The 23,108-nt window shown below is 41.3% G+C and overlaps 1 protein-coding gene across 2 annotated transcripts in view; it reads left to right on the top strand.

The window, feature by feature from the left end:
• Positions 1-23,108, top strand: part of SRI (sorcin) — a 37,485-nt gene that overhangs the window by 7,081 nt on the left and 7,296 nt on the right. Inside the window, exons 1-3 of one of the 2 annotated variants that reach the window (XM_006891451.1) lie at positions 13,004-13,070; positions 14,018-14,101; positions 17,881-17,950. In XM_006891451.1, the coding sequence (XP_006891513.1) occupies positions 13,017-13,070; positions 14,018-14,101; positions 17,881-17,950 (208 nt within the window). In that variant the 5' untranslated portion in view covers positions 13,004-13,016. Of the gene's footprint in view, positions 1-13,003; positions 13,071-14,017; positions 14,102-17,880; positions 17,951-23,108 lie in introns of those variants that run through there. The other variant, XM_006891452.1, reaches the window with a different exon arrangement.

Here is a 23,108-nt window from a genome sequence, read left to right as displayed (position 1 = left end):
ACATGAACAAAAAAAAAAAGAGTCAGAAAGAACTAAAAAGCAAAAGTTGATGGTTTTGATGCCACTTCAGCTTCCTAGAGAATTCATTTACCCAAAATTCCTCTTATCTATAAACAGAAAAAGTTTCCTTTCTTTCTCTTAGGCACTGAGAACATCAGAGATACTTTATATTCTAACCGCTCCTCCCCTTTCAATAAACTGGAAACAAGTTGCTTAATTGAATAGTAATTCTAGATTTTTCAAGACATTGTTTATCTAGAAAATACCTATACCTTCAAGTAATGTTCATATTGAGATAATTTGACTCTTATATAAAATCTTGAATGACTGAGAAAATGTTACTTTTACCATATAGATTAGGTTTCAATATGGCAGTAAATTATGACAGACCCAGTCTCTGTTTTCCACTATAATAATACCACAATTGGTGGCTTCTCTATAAAATACAGAAACAGAACTCAATTAATCCAGGTTCCTTTCTCTGTGTTTACCACCGACTATACAGGAAGTCTTCAAGTTACAAACTAGACTTGATGCCTTTTCAAGGACTTAAAAGCCACACATGCAGCTAGTGAAGGTGATGGTGATAAAGTTTGTTGTGAGTAAGCTTAAGAAAACCTCAAACTCATCACTGGTTAGTTGGAACCAATTCATAGCTGACCCTGCAGCAGGTTTTCAATGGCTGTGAATCCCATAGGAGCAAAACATCATTCTTCCTTACTTTACCCACTAGTCTGTTAGAAATCCCTGTTGTGAATAGTGATTGGTTCAATTGTTTGAAAATGAGGAGAAATTGACATAACATTAAAAGCCAAGTAGATTGAGATTATTAACAATTTCAATGTGCTCAGGTCCACAATTTTGGCACTAACAGCCAGAAAATCAAAAGACAAATTGCTCTAGGAAAGTCTGCTGTCAGGGACCTCTCCAGAGTCTGAAGAGCAAAGATGCCAGTCTAGAGACTAAAATCTGATCCAGGCCATGGTCTTCACAATCACTTCCCTGGTTTGTTACCAGGGAATTTCTGCATATGACAATGGTCAAGGACTATCTTGGGGAGAAGTCAGATAGTTATGTTATGGCAATTTACTTATACTCAAAAAACTCATTGCTGTTGAGTTGGAATGGACTCATAGCCAACGCCCCAGTGCACCATTGTTGTTGTTGTTAGGCGCTGTCAAGTTAAGTATCCTATAGAGAGCAGATCTGATAGTCGTTCTATCCTGTGCCATCCTCACCATCTCTGACTTACTTTCATCCATTGCTGCCGTCACTGTGTCCCAGCTTCCTCCAGCACAGATGATGGTGGGCTTGGACCACTAGTGAGGTGCTATTTATGAGCTAGTGGTGCCAATTTACAAATAGCCAACTTTGACTTTTAAATTTGACTTTCTGGAAAGAAGTTCATTCAGGTGGGTACTTGGGAATGAAAGACAGTAATTTTTCCTTCCTCAGAATTTTAGTTGGGTGCTTTTCTTAGCCTCTTTCCCAGTCTCTCCCATGCTTATTGCTGTTGCTGTTTTTGTTGTTGTGAGATGACTTTGACTTGACTATGACCCAAAGAGACCCTTCCTCCATCCTGAGCCATCCTCATGATCTGGAAACCATCAGACCCTAGTATCTTATTGTACATCTTGCTCTGTGTAGAAGCTGTGTCATCAGGATTGATACCATGTTGTTGTTATTGTTATGTGCCATCACATTGCCTGTGACTCACAGCAACCCTCTGCAGAATAGCTCTGAACCCTGGCCTATCCTGAGCCTATCTCACTGTCTTCTACACACCTGCCCCTATTACACCTACAGTGACCCCAGTCACTGTGTCAGTACATCTCATTCAGGGTCTTCTTCTCCTGCATTGTCGCTCTACCCTCCAAGCATAATGATTTTCTCCAAGGACTTGTCCTGCCTAGGAACATGCCCAAAGTATGTAAGACTGAGCTTCAAAATCCTTGCCTCCAGAGAGCAACCTGGTTTCACCCTTTTTAGGAGAGATGTTTGTTCTTTTGTTCAGTATTCTTCTCCAGCATCACAACTCAAAGAAGCAATTCTTCTGTCAATCTTACTCATTGTCCAGCTTTCTGAAGACAGATGGAGAAGAGATTAGGATTGTTAACAATTTCACCTTGGTCAGGTCCACAAGCAACATTCTTGGCACTAACAGCCAGGAAATCAAAAGACGAATTGCTCTAGGGAAGTCTGCTGTTAGGGACCTCTCCAGAGTCTGAAGAGTGAAGATAACAGTCTAGAGATTAAAATTTGACCCAGGCCATGGTCTTCACAATCACTTGCCAAGCATCAGAGAGATGGGAAATGTATGGTCACTTAGTGACCCATTAAATTCTTTGCTGTTGAGTCAGACCAACTCATACTGACCCTTCAATGAGTGTGACAGGGCTGTAGATTGCATGGGAGGAGAGTGCTTATGTTTCTCCCAAGAAGCTGCTGGTGGATTTGAATCATCAGAGAGTTGCTAACCTTTGGGTCATCAGCACAACTTCCTGTGGACTGAGTCACTACTCAGGCTGGATTTTTTAACTTAGTTCCTCAAATACTCAATAGCCACACAGTTTATGGCCCAGATTTAGAAGATTTCCCTCATCAAGGACTTCTCTACTCGATTCATTGTGCCCTACAAGGTTTCAGACATGTTGTTAAATATTTTCCATGTGTGTTAATTACAATATCAATAAAGAATTTTAAGACACAGTTTGAATCCACTACCTGCCCCATGGGAGAAAGAATGACAATCACATCCCAAATTATTACTGCCTCAAAAATCATACTGGAGAATCAGCGAATGGGCAGTTCCAACTCAATGGTACACAACATTAACAACAACAAAAAATTTCACGGCTACATGATTTCTCAAACATTGAAAGGGTTTCTTCTATTCCTAAGGCAAAAGTCCTAGTCTTCAAACTCTTCCCCAACAATCTTAAGGGAGACGGTATTTATTGCTGAAGGTCAAGGACTATAGCCTTCAATGTGGATTAAAGCTTAACATCAAGAAAACAAAGATCTTCATCACTGGGCCAATTGGTAACATGGCGATAGATGGAGAAAAGATTAAAAATATTAACAGCTTCAGCTTTCTTGGTTTCACAATCAACAGACAGAAAATAAAAAGACGCATTGTTGTTGTTTTTGTTGGGTGCCATCAAGTCAAGTATGACTCATAATGAAACTATGAACAGCAGATCTAAATCCCGTCGTGTCCTGTGCCATCTTCACATTTCCTGATACTCTAGAGCGCATTGTGAAGTCATTGTGTCAATCCACCTGGCTGAGGGTCTTCTTCTCTTTCGCCGACCACCCTTCTAAGCATCATGTCCTTCTCCAAGGAATAGCCCCTCCTAGCAACATGCACAAAGTGTGTGAGGTGAAGCCTCAACATTCTTGCTTCCAAAGAGCACTCCAGCTGCACCCTTTCCAAGACATATTTGTTTGTTCACTTGGCCATCTATGGGATGTTCAGTGCTTTTCTCCAACACCATAGCTCAAAGACATCAATTATTCTGTCATCTCTATTCATTGTCCAGCTCTCTGATACATGGCAAGTGTTTGGAAAAACAATGGCCTGAATCAGATGCACCTTAGTCCTCAAACTGACATCATTAATCTTCAATAATTTAGAAAGGTCCCTAACTACAGATTTTTCCCAGTGCAATGTGTCTCCTTATTTCCTGACTGCTGTCACTAAGGGTGTTAATTATGGATTCAAGTAAGATGAAGCTTTTGGCAATTTCTTCTCCATCCACCATGATGTTGCCCATGAGTCCAGTGGTAAGAATCTTTGTTTTCATTGTATTGGGAAAATCTGCTGTCAGGAACCTCTCCAGAGTACTGAAGAGCAACAATGTCAGTATAGAGACTAAGGTGTGCTTGATCCAAGCTATGGTCTTCACAATTATTTGCTAAGCATCAGCAAGCCAAACAATTACTAAAGATACAGAAGAAGAAGAATCAATGCCTTCGAGTTGTGGTGCTGGAGAAAAGTATTGAGCATACCATGAACTGATAAGAGAATAAATAGTTCTGTCCTAGAGAGGGTGAAATGTGGATGCTTCTTAGAAGAAATAATTTTGAAGCTCTGTCTTCCATACTTTGGGAATATTACCAGGAGGGTCAAATCCTTGGAGAAGGGCATCATAATTGGAAGGGCGGGGGGACAGTGCAAGAGAGGAAGCCCCTGCATGAGATCGAATGCCTAAGTGACTGGGGTAATATAAGTAGTTGTGCCAGTGGTTGTTGTTGATTGCCTTTGAATAGAGCACAACTCACAGTCACCCTGTGAATAAAAGGCTTGAAGCCCCTCCACAACTATCAATATTTATCAAAGTTCATAAGGTTTCCAGAGGCATGTTATTTAGGAAGTGGATGCCACTCCTGTCAGAGACAGTGAAATTGGCACAAGATAGGGCAGGATTCAGAGCTGTTGTACGCAGGTTCACTAGGAGTAGCAGGCAACTCGATGACACTTAACAACAACATGCTAGCATTGCTTTCCGTATATTTAGAGATATGAGTTTCTCTCTGAGACGTCTTTAAGTCATAACATATCACACTCAGAACAGAGATAAAAGGAAGTTGTGACCTTAATCCAGTAAACGCTATTGCACATTTCTTCCTGATACCTTAGACCTGTGATTAATCAACTTCTGGAAATGGTGAAACAACTGCATTTCCTTAGACTGTTTCTTTCCCCACTTATCGAAGGCAGTTCAGGCTGAATGGTAGACTAAGCTCTTTAACTCTTTTCCAGGAACAAAGAAAGTGTCCATATGTCTTTTAAAAACATAAGTAAAAATGAATTGGAGTGGTGGGCACACATCGGAATGGGGAAAAGGTATAAATCTTGACCAGGGGAGATTGTCCATCTTTTTTCTTGTAAAATGGCTTGTAGATTTGAACTGTTAACCTTACACTTAGCAGCACAACATGCAATTACTTACACCAAGTAGGTGTAATTCTATCTAAATGCAGATATTGCCATAGCTTGTGTCTAAGAAGGCAGAATATTAGCAGCAAGCTAGATCAGCCATTTAAGAGACTAGCGAGGTTGTTTGGATCTCTGGTGGCACAGTGGTTAAAGAATTCAACTGCTAATCCAAAGGCTGTCAGTTCAAGTCCATGAGTTGCTTCAAGAGAGAAAGATGAGACAATCTGTTATGGTAACGATTCAAAGCCTTAAAAATTCTACTCTGACCTATAGGGTTAAATGAGTTGCATGACTCCATGGCAATAAGATTTCGATTTTTTTGGTTTTGGTGGCCTAGTAGCAAAAAGCTGCACTGAAATCCCAAAGGCGTTCAAAGCCACTAGCTGCTCTGTGGGAGAAGGATCTCCTCCCATGAGAGTAACTGCCTCTGAGAACCTGGCAGAGGTTCAGCTGTGGGTTGGTTCAGACTCTAATGCACACAAAAACAACAACAAATTCATTCACCTGTAACATAAGTTAATGTGCAGATTATCACAAAGGTTTCCAAAATAACCCTGATATGGATCATAGCCAACATCAGATGGATCTTAGCTGAAAGTAGAGAGTACCAGAGGAATAGCTATCTATCTGTGTTTCACTGACTATGCAAAGGCATTTGACTGTGGATCACAACAAATTGTGGCTACTATTGAAAAAAAATGGGGATCCCAAAACACATGATTGTGCTCACAGAAAACCTATACTTGGATGAGGAAGCAATAAAACAGGGCAGGGAAACACTGCATGTTTCAGAATCAGGAAAGGTGTGTGTCGGGGATGTATCCTATCCCTATTTCTTTTTAATCTATATGCAGAACAGATCATTCTGGAATCTAGACTTTATAAGGAGCAATGTGGCATCAGGTTTGGAGGTACACTCATCAACAACCTGCATTATGCAGATGACACAACCTTGCTTGCTGAAGCTGAGGAGGACATGAGGCATTTACTGCAGAAAGTCAAGTACTGCAGCCTTCAATAGAGATTGAAGCTCATTATCAAGAAAACAAAGATTCTAATCACTGGTCAAATTGGCAGTTTCATGATAGATGATGAAGAGATTGAGATTGTTAACAGCTTCAGTTTTCTTGGTTTCACAATCAACACTCTTGGCACCAGCAGCCAGGAAATCAAAAGACGAATTGCTTTGGGAGTCTGCTGTCAGGGAAGTACTAAAGAGCAATGATGTCAGTATGGAGACTAAGATGTGACTGATCCAGGCAATGATCTTTGCCATCACTTGCTATGCATCAGAGAGCTGGACAATAATTAAGGATGATAAAAAGAAGGATCGATGGATGCCTTTGAGTTGTGGTGCTGGAGAAGAGTGTTGAATATATAATGAACTGCCAGGAGAACAAACAGGTTCATAATGGAGAGGGTGAAACTAAGCTTCTCCCTTGAGGCTAGGATTTTGAAGCTCTGTCTCACATACTTTGGGCACATAGCCAGGAGGAATCAGTCATTGGAGTGGGTCATCATGCTTGTTATGGTGGAGGGACAGCACAGGATAGGAAGACCCAGGATGAGATGGATTGACTCAGTGACTGGAGAATTGGGATTAGATGTGTGGGAGACAATGAGATTGGCTCAGGATATGGCAGAGTTCAGAGCTAATGTACATAGCGTCACTATGAGTTGCAGGCAACTTGATTGCACATAACAACAACATATACCTTACGGTGGTGTACATGTTTGGCACTTTAAGTGCAGAGGTGTCTCAGAAGAAAAGTTGGCCATTAAAAACCCTATACAGTTCTGTTTTATAGGATTACCATGAGTCAAAACCTATAAACTTTATCTATAAACCTATAAAGCTATAAAATTGTTGTTATGGACCTACAAGTCATAGTGACCCTATAAAGGACAACCCTGAATCTTGCCCTATCCTGATCCAGTCTCATCATCTCTGACACACCTGACCCCACTGCCATAGTCACTGTGTCAATCCATCTCATGCAGGGTCTTCCTCTCCTACACTGGGTCTTCTAAGTGTAATGCCCTTTTCCAAGGACTTTTCATGTTTCCTGGCAACATGACCAAAGCATGCAAGACTGAGCTTCAACATCCTTGCCTCTAAGCAGCAATTTGGTTTCACCCTCTCTAGGACAGACCTGTTTGTTCTCTTGGCAGCCAATAGTGTCTTTAATACTCTTCTCCAGCATCACAACTCCAAGGCATCTATTATTCTTCTATCATCCTTATTTATTGTCTATCTCTCAGACCCATAGCAAGCAATTAAGGCGGCCATGGCCTTCTATGGATCAGATGCACCTTAGTCTCTAGACTAATATCATTGCTTTTTATCACTTTGGAGAGGTCCTTGACAGCAGATTTTCCTAATGCAGCTTGTCTTTTAATTTCCTGACTACTGGTTCCAACAGTGTTGAATGTGGATCCAAGCAAGATGAAATCATTAACAAGCACAATCTTTTACCATTTATCATGATGTTGCTTATTAGCCCAGTGGCAAGGATCTTTTTCTTGGTGTTGAGATGCAATTCATATTGAAGCCTGCAGTTCTTGATCTTTTGCAGCAAATGCTTCAAGTAAGTACTCCTCAATTTTGGCAAGCAAAGTTGTGTCATTTGCATAGTGCAGGTTGTTTATAAGTAAGACCCTTTTATCACTCTATAAATCTCACTTGGTACTCTGCCTAACCTAGGCCTCTATTACAGTCCTCAATTACTATAGCATAACTCCATCTTTTTCCAACCTTAGTGAAATGTCGGGACAAATAGCACAATACTTTTGCTCCCTAGACCAGCCATGTATATAATTTTAACGTTATAAATATTCATATACAGCTTGGGTCCTCTGTTGCAGAATTTCTTGAAATGCTTTGCAAATGAAAGGATATGAAAAGACTTGATAGTATGAGGTTTTTACTCCTCTAGTGTGCAGATTTGGTTCAAAATGAAAATATAAGTAAGTTGCTCCTTAGAGGCAAAGATGGTGAACAGATTTTACCTTTTTTAAATGGTTGAGGGGGGGAAATAAAAATAATACTATTTCATGACCTATGAAAATGACAGGAAAATCAAATTTCAGTGCCCATAAATAAAGTTATATTAATACTCAGTCATTCTCACTTGTTGACTCTGAAGCTTGGGACGAAGGCACTTTGACCACCATCATCAGTAGGCAGAGACCACCAGAGCCACCCCCATTGATGGCAACTCCTTGGGTTACAGCACAACTGCTCCACAGAGATTTGTCTGTTGGTGTTTTCCTGTTACGGTCCATAGAGATGCGTAAAGCTATAGAAACTGTGTGGCATGCAGAGTCTAAAACAGTGAACCCATAGCCCTCTTGTTGATTTTCCCTTTACAAAGTTTGCTGACCACTGGTTTTGAGCATAGATTTCAGAGTCGCACTGCTTGGCAGCAGATCCCACTGGGCAAGTTTCCTCAGCTCTTCTTTCTTCATCTCTTTAACGTATGCAACAGCAAGCACCTACCTCAAGGTGTTCCTGGAGAAGGGAACAGCCATATATTTAAAGTTTTTCATTCATGGTCTGCCAACTTTCCCTGCCTTGTAAACAGAAGCAGAACCTAATCAATACATATCTTCTTAGAATCTTACTGAATTTTATGAAGACATAGAAGGGTTATTTAAAACTGTTCCATATATAGTACATCACTGGCTATTGTTTTGCTGGCAATTTATTAAAAATAATTTTAAGGAATTTCATTTTCAACACTCTATTAAAATCCCTGATCAAAAAGCAGTAGGAGAATGACTAAAGGTGGGTTAAATGACAATTTGGTAAACCTTCAGCCATTTAAGAATGAGAATATTTGATTGTGGTTGTGCTCCTGCAAAACCTATACTTAGATCAGAAAGCAGTCCTCAGAACAGAGCAAGGAAGCACTGCATGGTTCAAAATTAGAAAAGGAGTGTATCAGGTATGCTTCCTATCTCCGTATCTTTTCAATCGGTATGCAGAACATATGATTGAAGAGGCTGGGCTTTCTGAGGAGGAATGTGGCATTGGGATTGGTGGAAGACTCATCAACAACCTATGTTATGCAGATAACCTTGTTTGCCAAAACTGAGGAGGACCTGAAGTGTTTGCTGCAAAAGGTCAAGGGCTATAGTTTTCACTAGGGATTAAAGCTCAACATCAAGAAGACAAAGATTCTCACCACTTGGCCAATTGGCAGCACCACAATAGATGGAGAAGAGAGAGAGTTTAACAATTTCAGGCTTGCTTGGATCCACAATCCACTTGGCACCAGCAGCCAGGAAATCAAAAGACAAATAGGATTGAGGAAATCTACTGTCAGGGACCTAAAGTCCTTTAGGACCAAAGTCCTAAAGAAAAATGATGTCAGTCTAGGCACTAAGGTGTGCCTGATCCAGGCCATGGCCTTTGCAATTGATTGCTATGCACCAGAGAGCTGGACAATGACAAAGGATGACAGAAGAATTGATGTCTTTGAGTTGTGGTGCTGGAGAAAAGTATTGAACATACCATGGGCCGCCAGAAGAAAAAATAGTTCTGTTTTGGAGAGAGGGAAACCAAGTTTCTCCCTGGAGGCAAGTATTTTGAAGCTCCTTCTAACAAACTTTGGATACGTGGCCAGGAGGAACCAGTTCTTGGATAAGGACATCATGCTTGTAAGGGTGGAGGGACAACGTAGGAGAGGAAGACTCCAGATGAGATAGATTGACATGATAACCAGGGTAATGGGGTTAGGTGTGTCAGAGTCAAAAAGACTGTTTCAGGATAGGGCAGGGTTTACAGCTACTGTACATTTGGTCATTATGAGCTGAAACCAACTTGATAGCACATAACACCAAAAATAATTCTGCATATTTCTATGTATTTTCCCCCTTATTTATTCATTGTTGCATATTTTTCCTTCTCCACATATTTTATGTTGTTGTTGATTGCCATCGAGTCGACTCATAATGATCATATGAACAAAAGACCTGAAGCTTTTCTGTAACTATCAACATTTATCAAAGTTCATAGAGTTTCCAGAGGCATGTTGTTTAGGAAGTGGATACCACTCCTGCTTCCAAACATATTTTATATACTATACATTTCTTTCAAATCTGAATCTTGAAAGAGTTCACAGTCAATTTTTAAAATACAATGTTAGGTAAAGAGGTTCAGCTTTCACTCTCTAGGCTTCACTCTTTCCGGGGGAGGGGAAAAAAAGGCTTCAACAAGAGGCCAAAAAACCCATAAAATGACTATTCTACCTTAATAATTCCTAGAGTTAAGAAGATCGATAGTTTCTTGTGTTATCAAGAGAGATAAATTCAAGAGTTATTTAAAAGCAATAATTTAATTGTAGAATCAGACACAATAACAATGGGGAAAACATAGGTCTTTTTTTAGAATTTTTTTCTCAAAAGTCAAGACTTTAATTTTTGAAGTACTTAAAAAGACCAAAGACTTAAGAGAGGGAAGTTACTTCCTGCCCAGAAGCTTGAAGTGGAGGAGTCAGGTGTACTCATATCGAGCACAGGGCTACACTCAGCAGGTTCTGTGGACACAGCCTTTACATGGATTCCCACTCACCAGAACATCCTGTGTTTAGAACTGTTTTCCCCACCCTCAAAAAAACCCCAAACTATTGCATAGGGTTTCTTGGTGGTTTAGTGGTAAGCAGTTGCATGGGCATGTGGATCCAATTCATCAACTTTTCCATGGGGAAAAGATGGGCAATCTCCTCCTGTGTTATTTACAACCTCTAAAAAACTCACTGGAAGGTCAGTTATGAGTCTGATCTGACTCCATGGTATACAACAACAACAAAAGCAACATTCTTTACAGAAGAGTGCCAGACCTTTCTACTGTGGCAATACTGAGAACATCCAAACTCTTCAAATGCTAACTATCTGTGTCACCTATGATCTTACAAATCTAAAATTTCTGAAGATTCTTTTAATCTTTCTGTGTAACTTGCACAGCAGCTACTTGCTTAAGGACTTCCTGAGGACATTAAAATTCAGAAAAATAGGTTTAATCCTTTATTGTCACAAGCAAAAAAAAAAAAAGCAACTTCCTGTGTGATTCAAGTTATTGTTGTTATGTGTCATCGAGTTGCTTGTGACTCATCACAACCCTGTGTACAACAACAGTAAACCCTGCTCTATGCTGTGCCAATCTCATTGCCTCTGATACACTTACCCCCATTACCTCAGTCACTGAAGCAAACCATCTCATCAAGGGTCTTCATCTCTTGCACTGTCCCTCTAACCTCCCAAGCAATATGTCTCTCTCCAAGGACTGGTCACTTCTTGCAACATGCCCAAAGTATGTCAGACAAAGCTTCAGAATCCTTGCCTTCAAGAAGCAGGCTGATTTCACCCTCTCTAGGACAAATCTGTTTGTTCTCCTAGAAGTCCATAGTATATTCAATACTCTTCTCCAGCACCACATCTCAAAGGCATCAATTCTCCTTCTATCATCCCTAGTCATTGTCTCACACTCTGATGCATAGCAAGTAATTGCAAAGACTGTGTTCTGGATCAGGCGCACCTGCACCTTAGTCTCCATACTGACATCATTGTTCTTCAGTATTTTGGAGAGGTCTTTGACAGCAGACTCTCCCAGTGCAATTTGTCTTTTAATTTTCTGACTAGTGGTACCAAGAGTGTTGATTGTAGAAGACAAGAAAACTGAAGCTGTTAACAATCTCAATCTCTTCATCCATCACCTATGATGCTGCAAATCAGGCCAGTGGTGAAAATCTTTGTAAATCCAAACAAAAACCCTCTGGTTTGAACTGCTTCAAACTGTGTTAAGCGGTTGGAAAAGGACAGTCTTGGCACCAGCAGCCAGGAAATTAAAAGGCGCATTGCCATGGGAAAGTCTGCTGTTAGGGACCTCTCCAAAGTGCTGAAGAGCAATGATGTCTCTTTGGAGACTAAGGTGCGTCTGATACAGGCCATGGTCTTCGCAATCACCTGTTATGCATCAGAGAGTTGGACAACGACCAAGGAGGATAGAAGGAGAATTGATGCCTTTGAGCTGTGGTGCTGGAGAGGAGTATTGAGAATACCATGGACTGCTAGGAAAACAAACAGATTTGTCCTGGAGAGGGTTAAATCGAGTGGCTCCTTGGAGGCAAGGATTCTGAGGTTCTGTCCGACATACTTTGGACATGTTGTGAGGAGAGACCGGTCCTTGGAGAGGGACGTCATGCTTGGGAGGGTGGAGGTGGATTGATTCAGTGACTGGGATAATTGGGATGGGAGTGTCAGAGACAGTGCGATTGGCACAGGACAGAGCGGAGTTTAGAGCTGTTGTACATAGGGTCGCTATGAGTCGCAGGCGACTCGAGGGCACATAACAACAACAACTAATGAAGTACAGATCTCTTACCTTCCTGAACATTGGCCCGGGTGCTTTTAACTTCCTCTTAACTCTTCTCATAGAGGAAGTTGCTGGGTCATTTGGGGGAAAGGTGTTTAGGTTGTTGATTTCCCCTCCCTTTGAATCATGGCAAATTCAAACAATTTCTTTTCCCAGGAAGGGTAGAATGAGGTTGCCCAGCCCAGTTAAGCATATTTTGCCATTCTAGGCCGTATCTGAGCAACGCCCAATTTAAAAGACGGCTTGAAACTCGCCATTGTCAGGATGTAAGACACCGCAAATCTAACAACGTCCCTGCACAATTTCCAAACTTTATTCTTGTTTTTCAAGGACGCTTTCTGATTTGGATCTCACACCTCCGTTGTTATATAACGTTCTGCTTCCACTTTTTTCTAATAAAAAAGTAACAAAACTGGCAGAAAAGACAAAAATAGGGATTGTCTGGACGTAGGACTGTCCCATTAGTTTGGAAGGGCGGAAAGCTCGGTGAGCGCACTGCAGCACACAGGTCGCGGATGCCCACCCACCAACCTTGGGGATGACAGATCTGGTGCCAATTCCTCTGAGAGCTGGGGCTGTGGGTGGGCGGGGCGGGGCGCCCGGGGGCGGGACCAGGACCCACGTGATGCGCTCGGGGGCGGGCCCGCGCGCGGGGACGGGGACGAGCCCGCGGAATCGGTGGGCGGCGCAGTTCTCGCCATGTCGTACCCCGGGCATCCAGGCGCGGGCGGAGGAGGCTTCTACCCCGGCGGGGTAAGTGCGGCCGGGGCGTGACCCCGGAGCTACGGGGGCGCCGGGAGGCCACACTTGGCGGCGGGCGCGGAGGCGCTGCTGGGCGGCTTCGCGGTGCTTCCTCGTCCGGCCGCTCCCAGCCGCTCGCAGCCGGCTCTCCCCGCCCGCTCGCAGCCGCTCCCTGCCCTCTCCCTCGCCCCGGGGCCCCGCGGGTTGTCTCATTCTCCCTCGCTCTCCTTCCTCCATTCTCCTCCCGAGGGGCCCCGGGTGGATCGTGACCCGGGACACCCGCTGTGTGACTTTCCCACTTTGCAACATTAAAACTGTCCAGTCTGGGTGTTGGTTTCCTGCCCCACGCCCTCTGTGCTTCCCCTGAAAACATCAGCCATGTTAAGGCAGGATGGTCGGGAGAACCGCCTCCCTGCCTTTAAACGAAAGTGAGACGGGGAGGAAGAGTGAGGTAGAATCTGCTAGCGTAAGAGTCCTCGGGCGTCCGGGATGCGCGTCGCCCTGGGAACCGTTTCCAGGGCAGCTGCTTCGCCCCATCTCAGTGTCTCGCCCCGAAATTCAGGTCGGCCGGGGACCTTTTCCCGGGCTCTGTCGGTTCACAGTCCTTTCACCAAGGCCAGCCTTGCAAACCTCTTAGAACTCTTCTAAAGTGTCGTACTTTTTTAAAAAAGGAAAGGACTTCCTGTTCCTGAGTTGCTTGCGTGGTTGCAGTCATCTCAGTAACATGGTACAGAGGATTGTTAAAGTTGCTTCACTTAAGCTGATCTTAATTTCATGACATCACACACATTTTGGTCTAAGTTGTCAGTTTCTGAATTGAAGAAGAGTTGGGTGATCGGTCGTGGGGGGAGGTAAAGAAGTGAAGAGCACACGGTTGCCTGGCTCTGCACCAAGTGATGAATGAATCAATCGATTCAGCAGAATGATGCTTATGTGTGTGTGTGTGTACTGTTCTACAGTATGGAGGTGCTCCCGGCGGGCCTGCATTTCCCGGACAAACCCAGGACCCGCTGTACGGTTACTTTGCTGCTGTAGCTGGACAGGTTCGTTTACCCTCTGGTTTAAAAACATACCAGTTCTGCATTTCCATTTGTTACATTGTTAGGTGTCCTGGAGTGTACTAGGACTCATAACAACCCTATGAACAACAGATCTGAACCTTTTGTGATAGTGGTGCCATCAAAAGAACTTTCTTTTGGAAATTAATCCCTTTGCTTTTGCAAAAGAAAGAAGAAAATTGACAGTCAGCAATTCACTTGGGAGCATTCAGAACAAATCGTGGCATTGTACTTATGTTGGTTCATTTCCAAGCCATACTTGTGGTTGAATGAAATCTAGTGTGAATAGAATAGGGAATTATAAACATCCTGTGCAGATATGTAAGGTAGGAAGGTGTTTTTATAACTGAGTTTTCATGATGCATGCTGGTTTCAAAGGAAAACATTCAAGATCTGATGAACATAAACTTCTGTTTGTACAATTTAAAGAAATACATTCATGACTGTGTAGCCAGATTCTAAGGGATACATTTATTAAGGTTAAATTTGATTGTTCATCAGTTTCTCCTTTAGGGAATAGATAAAGCCCTACAGCTTCTAAATAAGACCTTTCTTGCTTTTTTTGTATTATCCAGAAGTTAATCTTGTGAACTGCTCTGTTTCCTTTTGGTGCAGTTGCTGTATCAGCTCTTTTATGTCCTTATAAGGCAGTGTGGTCTAGTACACTAGATAGAGAATTAGGGTCAGCTCCTCCACAAGATCTTTCACTTCTCTACCTTTTGAGATGTGAGACAGGAGAATCAGTCTCATCTTGCTTTACTGTGAGGGAGGACACTGCCCTTACTTCATGAGGTCATGGGCATGTTATTTACGACTGTGTACAGTATATACACTCTTGCTATAACACAGACATTAAGATGTTCTTAGGCATCCAGCTTGTTTTTGTTATGATCAAAAGCTAGAAAGAACAAGATCCTAATATGAAAACAGCTATGAATCAGCTTGAGGGTGGTGAGTTTGGTGAGTTTTTGGTCTTGTTTTTAAATGTACAAATGCCATTGACTATTGTGGGGTGAAGATGTAAGACCACCTTATAAAATACTACCATAAGAAATACACTTTGTGACATTGAATGGAAAATTGAGTCTAAAACTGGAGGAGCTTCCCTTAAGTATCTACTTAATCTGCTAATGATCTGTATCTTTGAAACCACAAGAAACACAGAACCTCAAGCCTAGCATTCTTAGATTGCCTTTGCCTGCCACTGGTAAGTGACCCCATCTGCTTAGCTTTCAGCAGCCCTGGACTATATTTAGCAAGCCCATCGCCATTCAGTTTATTGGCCCTGCTCCTTCACTTGTAATTCCTATGCATTTAAGGATCTAGGTGTTTTATTTTGGAATCCCTAGGAAAATGACTTCTCTCGCTAGTTCTGCCATAGCTAGTTCTGGGGAGGGCTCTGGGAGAGAGGTTTGTACCTTTCAGATATAATGATGTTGAAGTAAATAAACCATTCACCAAATCAGAAGAAAAAATGATCAAGGCTTTCTCTGTGTGAACTAAGTTTTGCATTCACTGTCATCAGTGTATCCTGGAAAAGATAAACCACACAGTATAAACACCTTTCCTAGAAAGATTGGAAGATTGAAATAACATTTTTAAACACTCATGAAAATAATTTTAACATGCTTATTAGCTTTCAAAGTTTCAACTAGCTGAGACCAAAAATTGAGTTCTTACCAAGACAGAAATTAGGTTTATTCATGCATTCTTACTTGTGTTTTATTGGCTAAACATAACAAACTACGGAGCATAACAAATTATGGCTAATATTGAGAAGAATGGGAATTAATCCCAGAACACGTAACATAACAAAGCATGAAATTTGGCTAACATTGACAAGAATGGGAATCCCAGAATACTTACTTATGCTAATGTGAAGCCTATACGTAAAACAAGAAGCAGTTGCCCCAGTAGAACAAGGGTATATACTGCATGATTTAAAATCAGGAAAAGTGTGTGTCAGAACTTCATGCTTTCTCCACACATAGTCAATCTGTATGTGGAGTAAATCATTCAAGAAGCTAGACTATATGAAGAAGAATGTGGCCTCAGGATTAGAGGTCAACATTGTTATGCAGATAACACAACCTTGCTTGTAGAAAGTAAAGAAGACTTGAAGCACTTAATGCAGAAGATCAAAGACTACAGCTTTCAAAATTGATTATATCTCAACATCAAGAAAACAAAAATCCTCACTGCTGCCATCAGTGGGCAGCCATTATGCTCTGTGGAGAAAAAAGATTTACGTTGTTAATGATTTTCTTTTGTTTGAACCTATATTCAACACCTGTGGTGTCAGTAGTTAACAAATCAAAAGATGTGCTTATTGGGAAAATCTCCTCTCAGGGACATCTTCACAAAGAGCAAGGATGGCCCTTTAGTGCACCTGGTTCAGGTCATGGTGTTTTTAACTGCTCCTTATGCATCTGAAAGTTGGACAGTGGATAAAGATAACTAAAGAATTGCTGTCTTTGAATTGTGGTGTTGGAGAAGAATACTGACTATCCCACAGACTGCCAGCACAAGAAAGAAGTCTGTCTTAGGGCAAGTACAGCCAGGGTGTTCATTAAAGGCAAAATGCAGAAACCTTGCCTCACATAATTTGAGTATGTGGTCAGGAGGGAAGAAAGATTTCATGCTGGGAATAGGGAAGGGTCAAAGAAGTTAGGCTGATCCAGTGACTTTAACCATCTATTAATAAGGTAGTGCTGGAAGCCGAAGATGATCATACAGCAGCACATGATATAGCCAAGGAAGAAACTTTGATTTCACTTTTGTGGTTTTGTTTGGGTTTTTTCCCCTTCATTAAAAGAAGACCTTTTGCTTTGGGCATGTTGCTAGGAGAGTCTATTCCTTGGAAAAGAGGACAGTCAGTGAAAAGAAGGAAGATTCTCAATGAAATGGATTGACCTTTACTGCAGCAATGGGCTTAAGTGTGTCAGAAATAAAAGGATGGCACGGGATAGGACAGGCTTCAGATCTCTTGTTCATAGAGTCACTTTGCGTCATGCTCTGATGGCACCAAACAACAATGTTGCCAACCCTAATTCAAGAACCCGGCATAAGCAGGAGCAGATTACCCATGTGAAGCTGGTTACTACAAATATTAGTAAGCACAAGTAATCTCGTGCTTGACTTGCTTCCTGAGCACTCTTTTTCTGTCAGGAACAGTGGATTTGAAAAGAGGGTTGGATTCGGTAGGAATGTGCCATTGAGTTCAGAGAGAGACCAATGCCAAGCATACTTAGAAGCAGAACCTTTGATGTAATAAAATGTGAAGCTGTTTACCCTGCCTTCATAAGCAAACTCATGCTTACCTTTGCTTATTCAATAATCCCAGCTTTAAGTAAAGAAAATGATGGAAAGATACTTGTAATATTAAAGTGCAAAACTAAGCAACATTCACACTGTATTAATTTTCATATAATAATTATATATGATGCCTCCTGAAACTGAATGCTTGCTTTGCTCTACAATTGAGAACTATATTTTGTTGTTGTTGTTGTTTATATTCCTAATTATTCATTTGTGTAAAAGGACCTAACAGTTTTATAACGTTCTTTGATCATGAAATTATTTTTGGAAGCAAATGAGAAAAAGAATGTCCACTATTAGAAGGCATTCTTTAAGAAAGCACCTCATTGTAAGCATTGATTGGCGTTTCTTTGATATTTTTTTTTTTGTATTGAATACTGAAGGTAATCCCAGAATCAGATACTAATCATTGTTGTAATCCTTTCTGTTCTTTGTCGCCACAAAAGGATGGGCAGATAGATGCTGATGAGTTGCAGAGATGTCTGACCCAATCAGGCATTGCTGGAGGATACAAACGTAAGTTGACAGTCACCAGGGTTCTCTAAAAGAACTTCCGTGTTTCCTACTGGAGCTGTTACTTGTGACAATTGCCATCAAGGAAACAAGGCTTTTCTGATCCAGCAAAGTTTACAATTCCCAGAGGTAACTGGATTATTTATTATCTCACAATACTAATTTGAAGACATCCTTAATAAATCATTCCACTCTGCCCACCAGTTTAATGGATTTTTTGCACATGAATTCGGTATGCCTGGAGACATTCGAAGCAGGGAGACAGTTCATATGGCCTCTTTAATAGAGAAGCAGTGAAGGAAGTGAAATGCAATCTGCCAGCTCTGGTGTCATTAATGACAGGACCTGACATTTACTGCGAATTGTCTGCCAAGAGCCAGCTTTGATCACAACCTGGTGGAATTTAAAGCATTGAGTGACAGTCCCACATTCCTCGTCCTGAGTGACTGGTTATAATCTCTTAGCTCCAGGTATGTCCTGGCAACATGGCTGCTTATGTAACGTCCCCCAGGTCTTTCCTCTCCACAGGATGTGTTCAGAGAAGTAGGATCCTGCTTTCTGAGCTCCACCTTCTCCTTTTCGGTTTCCTCCCTGCTGGAGCGCATCAACCTCCTGAGCCCTTACGCCCGCGTCCTGCCAGGGCTGCAGATCGGGAAGTAGCACCCGCGCACTGCAGCGGGACTGGGACTTCTCGCTCATCATCCCACACATGCTTCTCGTCGCTTCTCCTCCAGTCAGATAGTGAACAGGACACATTTTCAAGAAACACTAGCAGCTGAGCTGCCAACTTATTTTGCCAGTTGTTAATTTAGACAGAACATCATACTGAACTACTGTTTCATACTAAGCTGTGAATGAAAATGCCGCTGCTCACACTTTAGGATACACTAGTATTTTTCACCATTTTGTAAGGTATTTATTAGCTAACTTGGAGTTCTTGTTTCTTCTATTTCCTTTCTTTGCTTTTGATATGATTTCATGAGGCTAATAATATTTTCTAGTTGGAATTAGTACAGAAGTGGAATCTTGCATTTCTGTCATTTTCTATAGTCCTGAACACAACTGCCGCAATGGGTTCAAGTGTGTCAGAAATGACGAGGACACACAGACTAGGACAGGCTTCAGATCACTGTTCAGAGGGTCACGATGAGTCATACTCAACTCAGTGGCTCCTAACAACAAAAAGAAAAAAAAGAAAAAACAAACCCTCTTTCTAAATTAAGATCTTTTTAAACTGTTGTCAACAACATATTCAGGTTATAATTTGTTAACCTGGAATGTTTGGGCTTATGAACAAGGATGCAGAATTTACAGAGTTATCATAACAGGGACTATTATTCTGTGCTTTTTGGTGCTGGAGAGGTAACAGATATTAAAATCTGACACAGTAAATTGTGTATCTTTAGAGAATAATCCTTTTGGAAGTTTTATTTGAGGAAGTTACATTTAGTGAGTAGTATACAAGACCTTAAGTGTTACTCATTCATTATATGTGTGTATGTTGTAGATTGCTACATTATATAAAAAACTCATTGCAGACCCTCCAGCGGGGTTTTGGAGGCTGTGACCTGAATGAGAGGAGATTGCCTGTCTTTCTTCTGTTGAGCCACCAGAGGATTTAAACTGAGAGAGGCACTGGTTTAGCCATGCCTTCTCTGTCCACTAGGCACCAGAGCTCCCTCTGTGTGTATAAGACACTGTAGTTGTATTTGTTTACTTAATGTCGTCCAGTGGCGAATTATTTTTCAGGAATACAGTGTAGGCTGTAACGAACCCCAGCACTTACCTTTGTGTTGGCAGTTGTTATTCCTTACCCTTAAGCCACCAGGGAGCTCTGGTGACTTAGCATAAGGAGTTATTCTACCAACACAGAGGCACACAGTTAGAATCTACCAGCAGCTCTGTGGGAGAAATGTAAGATTGAGTGCCTCTGAAAACCCGCTAGAGGGTTAGCTATGAGTCAGTTCTGACTTGAAGGCACAGACCACTACCACCAGTCACTAGAGCTCCCTGCCCTACAAACAGGCTTGTTAATGTGCTTAAAAGGAAGCAGTCATACATAAAAATAAGGTTGAGGAAGGAAGTTGTTCTAGCCCATAAGAAAGTAATTCAGCTTTTCTTAATTGTCTTGAATTTAGTTGTTCTTTGTTAAAGTTGGAATAAACCACTGGAAGTAGGACTTTTCCGCTACATCCTTTACATTGTCTTTCTAAGACAATCTAGTACAATGAACAGGGAAGAAGAAAACAAAAATAAACTATTTAAAATATGTTTGAAATATGGAGCTATTTAAACTAGAGCTGTTTGGGGATTAAAAAACAAAGTGGAACAAACTCTTTCCTTACCCAAACTTAATAGACCTGAATGTTCTAGGTAATGGGAACTCTATGGTGATGTTTCAGTTTGTTCACTGCAGCTCTCATTCAGTCCCCTTCAGCTCCCCCTCAAAAAAGACAACACTTCTACCTGCTCACAACTGTCAGCTCTCCTCAAACCCCCTTCAGTAGCTCCTCGGAGCCTCAGATTGCACAGCTTGTAGGATCTGGAGATGCTCTGTGAATCAGCTGTCTAATCATGGTTTCTCCCACTTGCCTTTGGGCTCTCTGCAAGTCGGAGGAGCCGTCATAAACCTTTTATCTGCCTGGCCTTCCTGCTTCTTCCTTACTTGTGCTGGTCCAGATTTCCATTGGGAAGGCTGTTAACACATGTCCACACCTCTCCTGCAGTCTGTAGAAAACTCTCGTTGCCATCAAGTTGGAACTCGCTCATAGCTGACCTGCTATTTCATTTCTCAGATGGTAAATCACATAGGGAAAGATTGCCCATCTCTCTCCCACAGACTTTTAGTCATGGTTTAGCTTAAATGCTACCTTTTTGTTAAAATCTTTTCTCATCCTTTCACTGAGAAGGATCCTCCCTTCAGTACTTCCTTGAGCTGTTTTGGTGCCTCCTTTCTAACTTGCCGCTCTCTACTGTCTTTAGGGCTGTACATATACATGATTTAGAATCTTTAAACCATTAGCTATGGCAAGGTATAAGTTTTCCTTTGTATCTCCCAAGTTTCTCGCACTCTAAACCTTGCCCATCAAATTTATTCCACTGCTACTAAGTCGATTCTAACTCATAGTGACCCTCCATCAGGATTCGGAAGCTGTGTAAAGATTATGTAACGATGTATCTTTACAAGACAAGACTACCCACCCAGAAGAGTAGTGGGTGAATTCAAACTTCTGACCTTTCAGTTAACAACCCAACATAACTGTGCTCTTCCATCAGGGCTCTTTAAGCCTGCTCAGACTAATTACTTAGGAGGGATTATTAGGTGGAATGCATGACTGTGAAGACTTTCCTAAAGGGTAGTAGCTTGTCTCAAAAGGAGCAAAAATAGCTGCAAGCACCCATTTGTAAGACCATACAATGATCAGTCTGAATCTAGGAAAACTAGAAGTTGTCAAAAATGAAATTAAACAAGTAAGGATCTATATCCTAGGCAATTGTGAGCTAAAGTGGACTGATACTGATCATTCTGAGCTGCAAATCATACGGTCTACTATGCCAGACTTGACAGGTAAAAAATGTCTTATTTATCATCAGGGATCATTTCAAGATCTGTCCTGAAGTAGCACTGTCAGGGCTAAAATAATGTCCATACCCATACAGGGAAGAGCAGTTATTACAGCTACTATTCAGATTTGCATATCAACCATTAATGCCCAAAATTAGGAAATTGGGCATTTCTACCAACTTCTACAGTCTAAAATTGATCAAACATGGAGTCAAGATGCAGTAATGATTTTTGGTGATTTTAACATAGAAGTTGGGAAGAAGAAAAAAGGAGCAGTAGTTGGAAAATATGGATGACATTGGTGATACAACAGTCTGGAGATCACATGGTGGAATTTGCAAGATGAGATTGGAATCATTGAAAAGATCTTATTTTTAAAAACCTAAATAGCAGTTACACACGGTAGGAAACACAGGGACCTGCTAGACTTCATCTGTGAAGAAACAATGGAGATGCCCAGCATCAGCAGTGAGAATAAGTTCAGGGACCCACAGCATCACTTGATTTCTTTTAACATGTAAGTAGGTTTCTTGGTGTTTTATTTACTGATGCTTAGGTAGATTAACCAATGGGTACGTCCAGAGCGGCGTTGAGCTTGTGTGGTCCTGTGGGGAGGGAGTTGTGTTACCATCGCAAAGCAGGCGGTTCCAGGTCACCAGCTGCTCCACAGAAAGACGGGCATTCCCCCTCACATTCTAGTTAGAGCCTCCTTAGAAGGTCAGCTGAGAGTGGCTTCCAGTGAGTGAATGAATGGTTGCTACCTGAATGAAATGCCACACCCATTTGAACTGTTGAGTGAAACGGACATGTTTCTGAGCTTGGTCATTCCTGAATGGTTCTTTGGGTCTCACCCAAGAGCTCTCCTATTTAACACACAATTTTAACAAACCTGAGTGGTTTGGAGAAGGTTGGGCAGTTTCTGCCAATTCAGATTTACACCCTCAGAAGCCTAATAGAGGGTTGTCATGAGCCAGAACCCACTGGCTGCAGTGAGTTCATGTTGGATGGAAAACATTACAGTCAATTGGACTAACTCTGTAGCAGTATTATAAAAAGCAAGATAATATCATACCTTAAAATATAGGCTATTTTAAACATATCTACGAATTGACTTAAATATAGTGAACTCCCACACACCCATCACTTGGCTTCAGCACTTACGTGCTGCCAATCTTGTCTCATCATTAATCTTACTTTACTTTGAAGAAAATCTTGTTTATTTCACCTGCTAATATTCAGTATACGCTTTTCTAAAAGATAACAATACATTTTTGCCTAATTACAAAACAGTAGTCATACTAAAGAACTGTTGAGAATACTATACAATGTATTTTAAAGAACTTTTATTAAAATGTCATTAAATTTGGGTTTTAGAAGGAATCCTCTATATGAAAAAAATAATCCACTTTGAAACTCCATAGAATTTGGTTACACATAATTTGAGTAGCGAGTAAAAGTACGTGACTAGTAGCATTTTTTTTGTACTACTACAAAAGTTTATTGAACAAAAATTAATATGAAGAATGTATAAAGCTTGGTTTTTTGGGTTTTTTTTTAAATTTAGGTTGTTTATTTTTCATTTCAATGAACATCTAC

Source organism: Elephantulus edwardii, unplaced genomic scaffold (genome assembly GCF_000299155.1).
Source record: "Elephantulus edwardii isolate Elephantulus edwardi_28Jun2011 unplaced genomic scaffold, EleEdw1.0 scaffold00098, whole genome shotgun sequence".
In the NCBI taxonomy this organism is placed as follows: Eukaryota; Metazoa; Chordata; class Mammalia; order Macroscelidea; family Macroscelididae; genus Elephantulus; species Elephantulus edwardii.
Note: the sequence above shows the minus strand (reverse complement) of the source record. Positions and strands in the feature narration are given on the sequence as shown.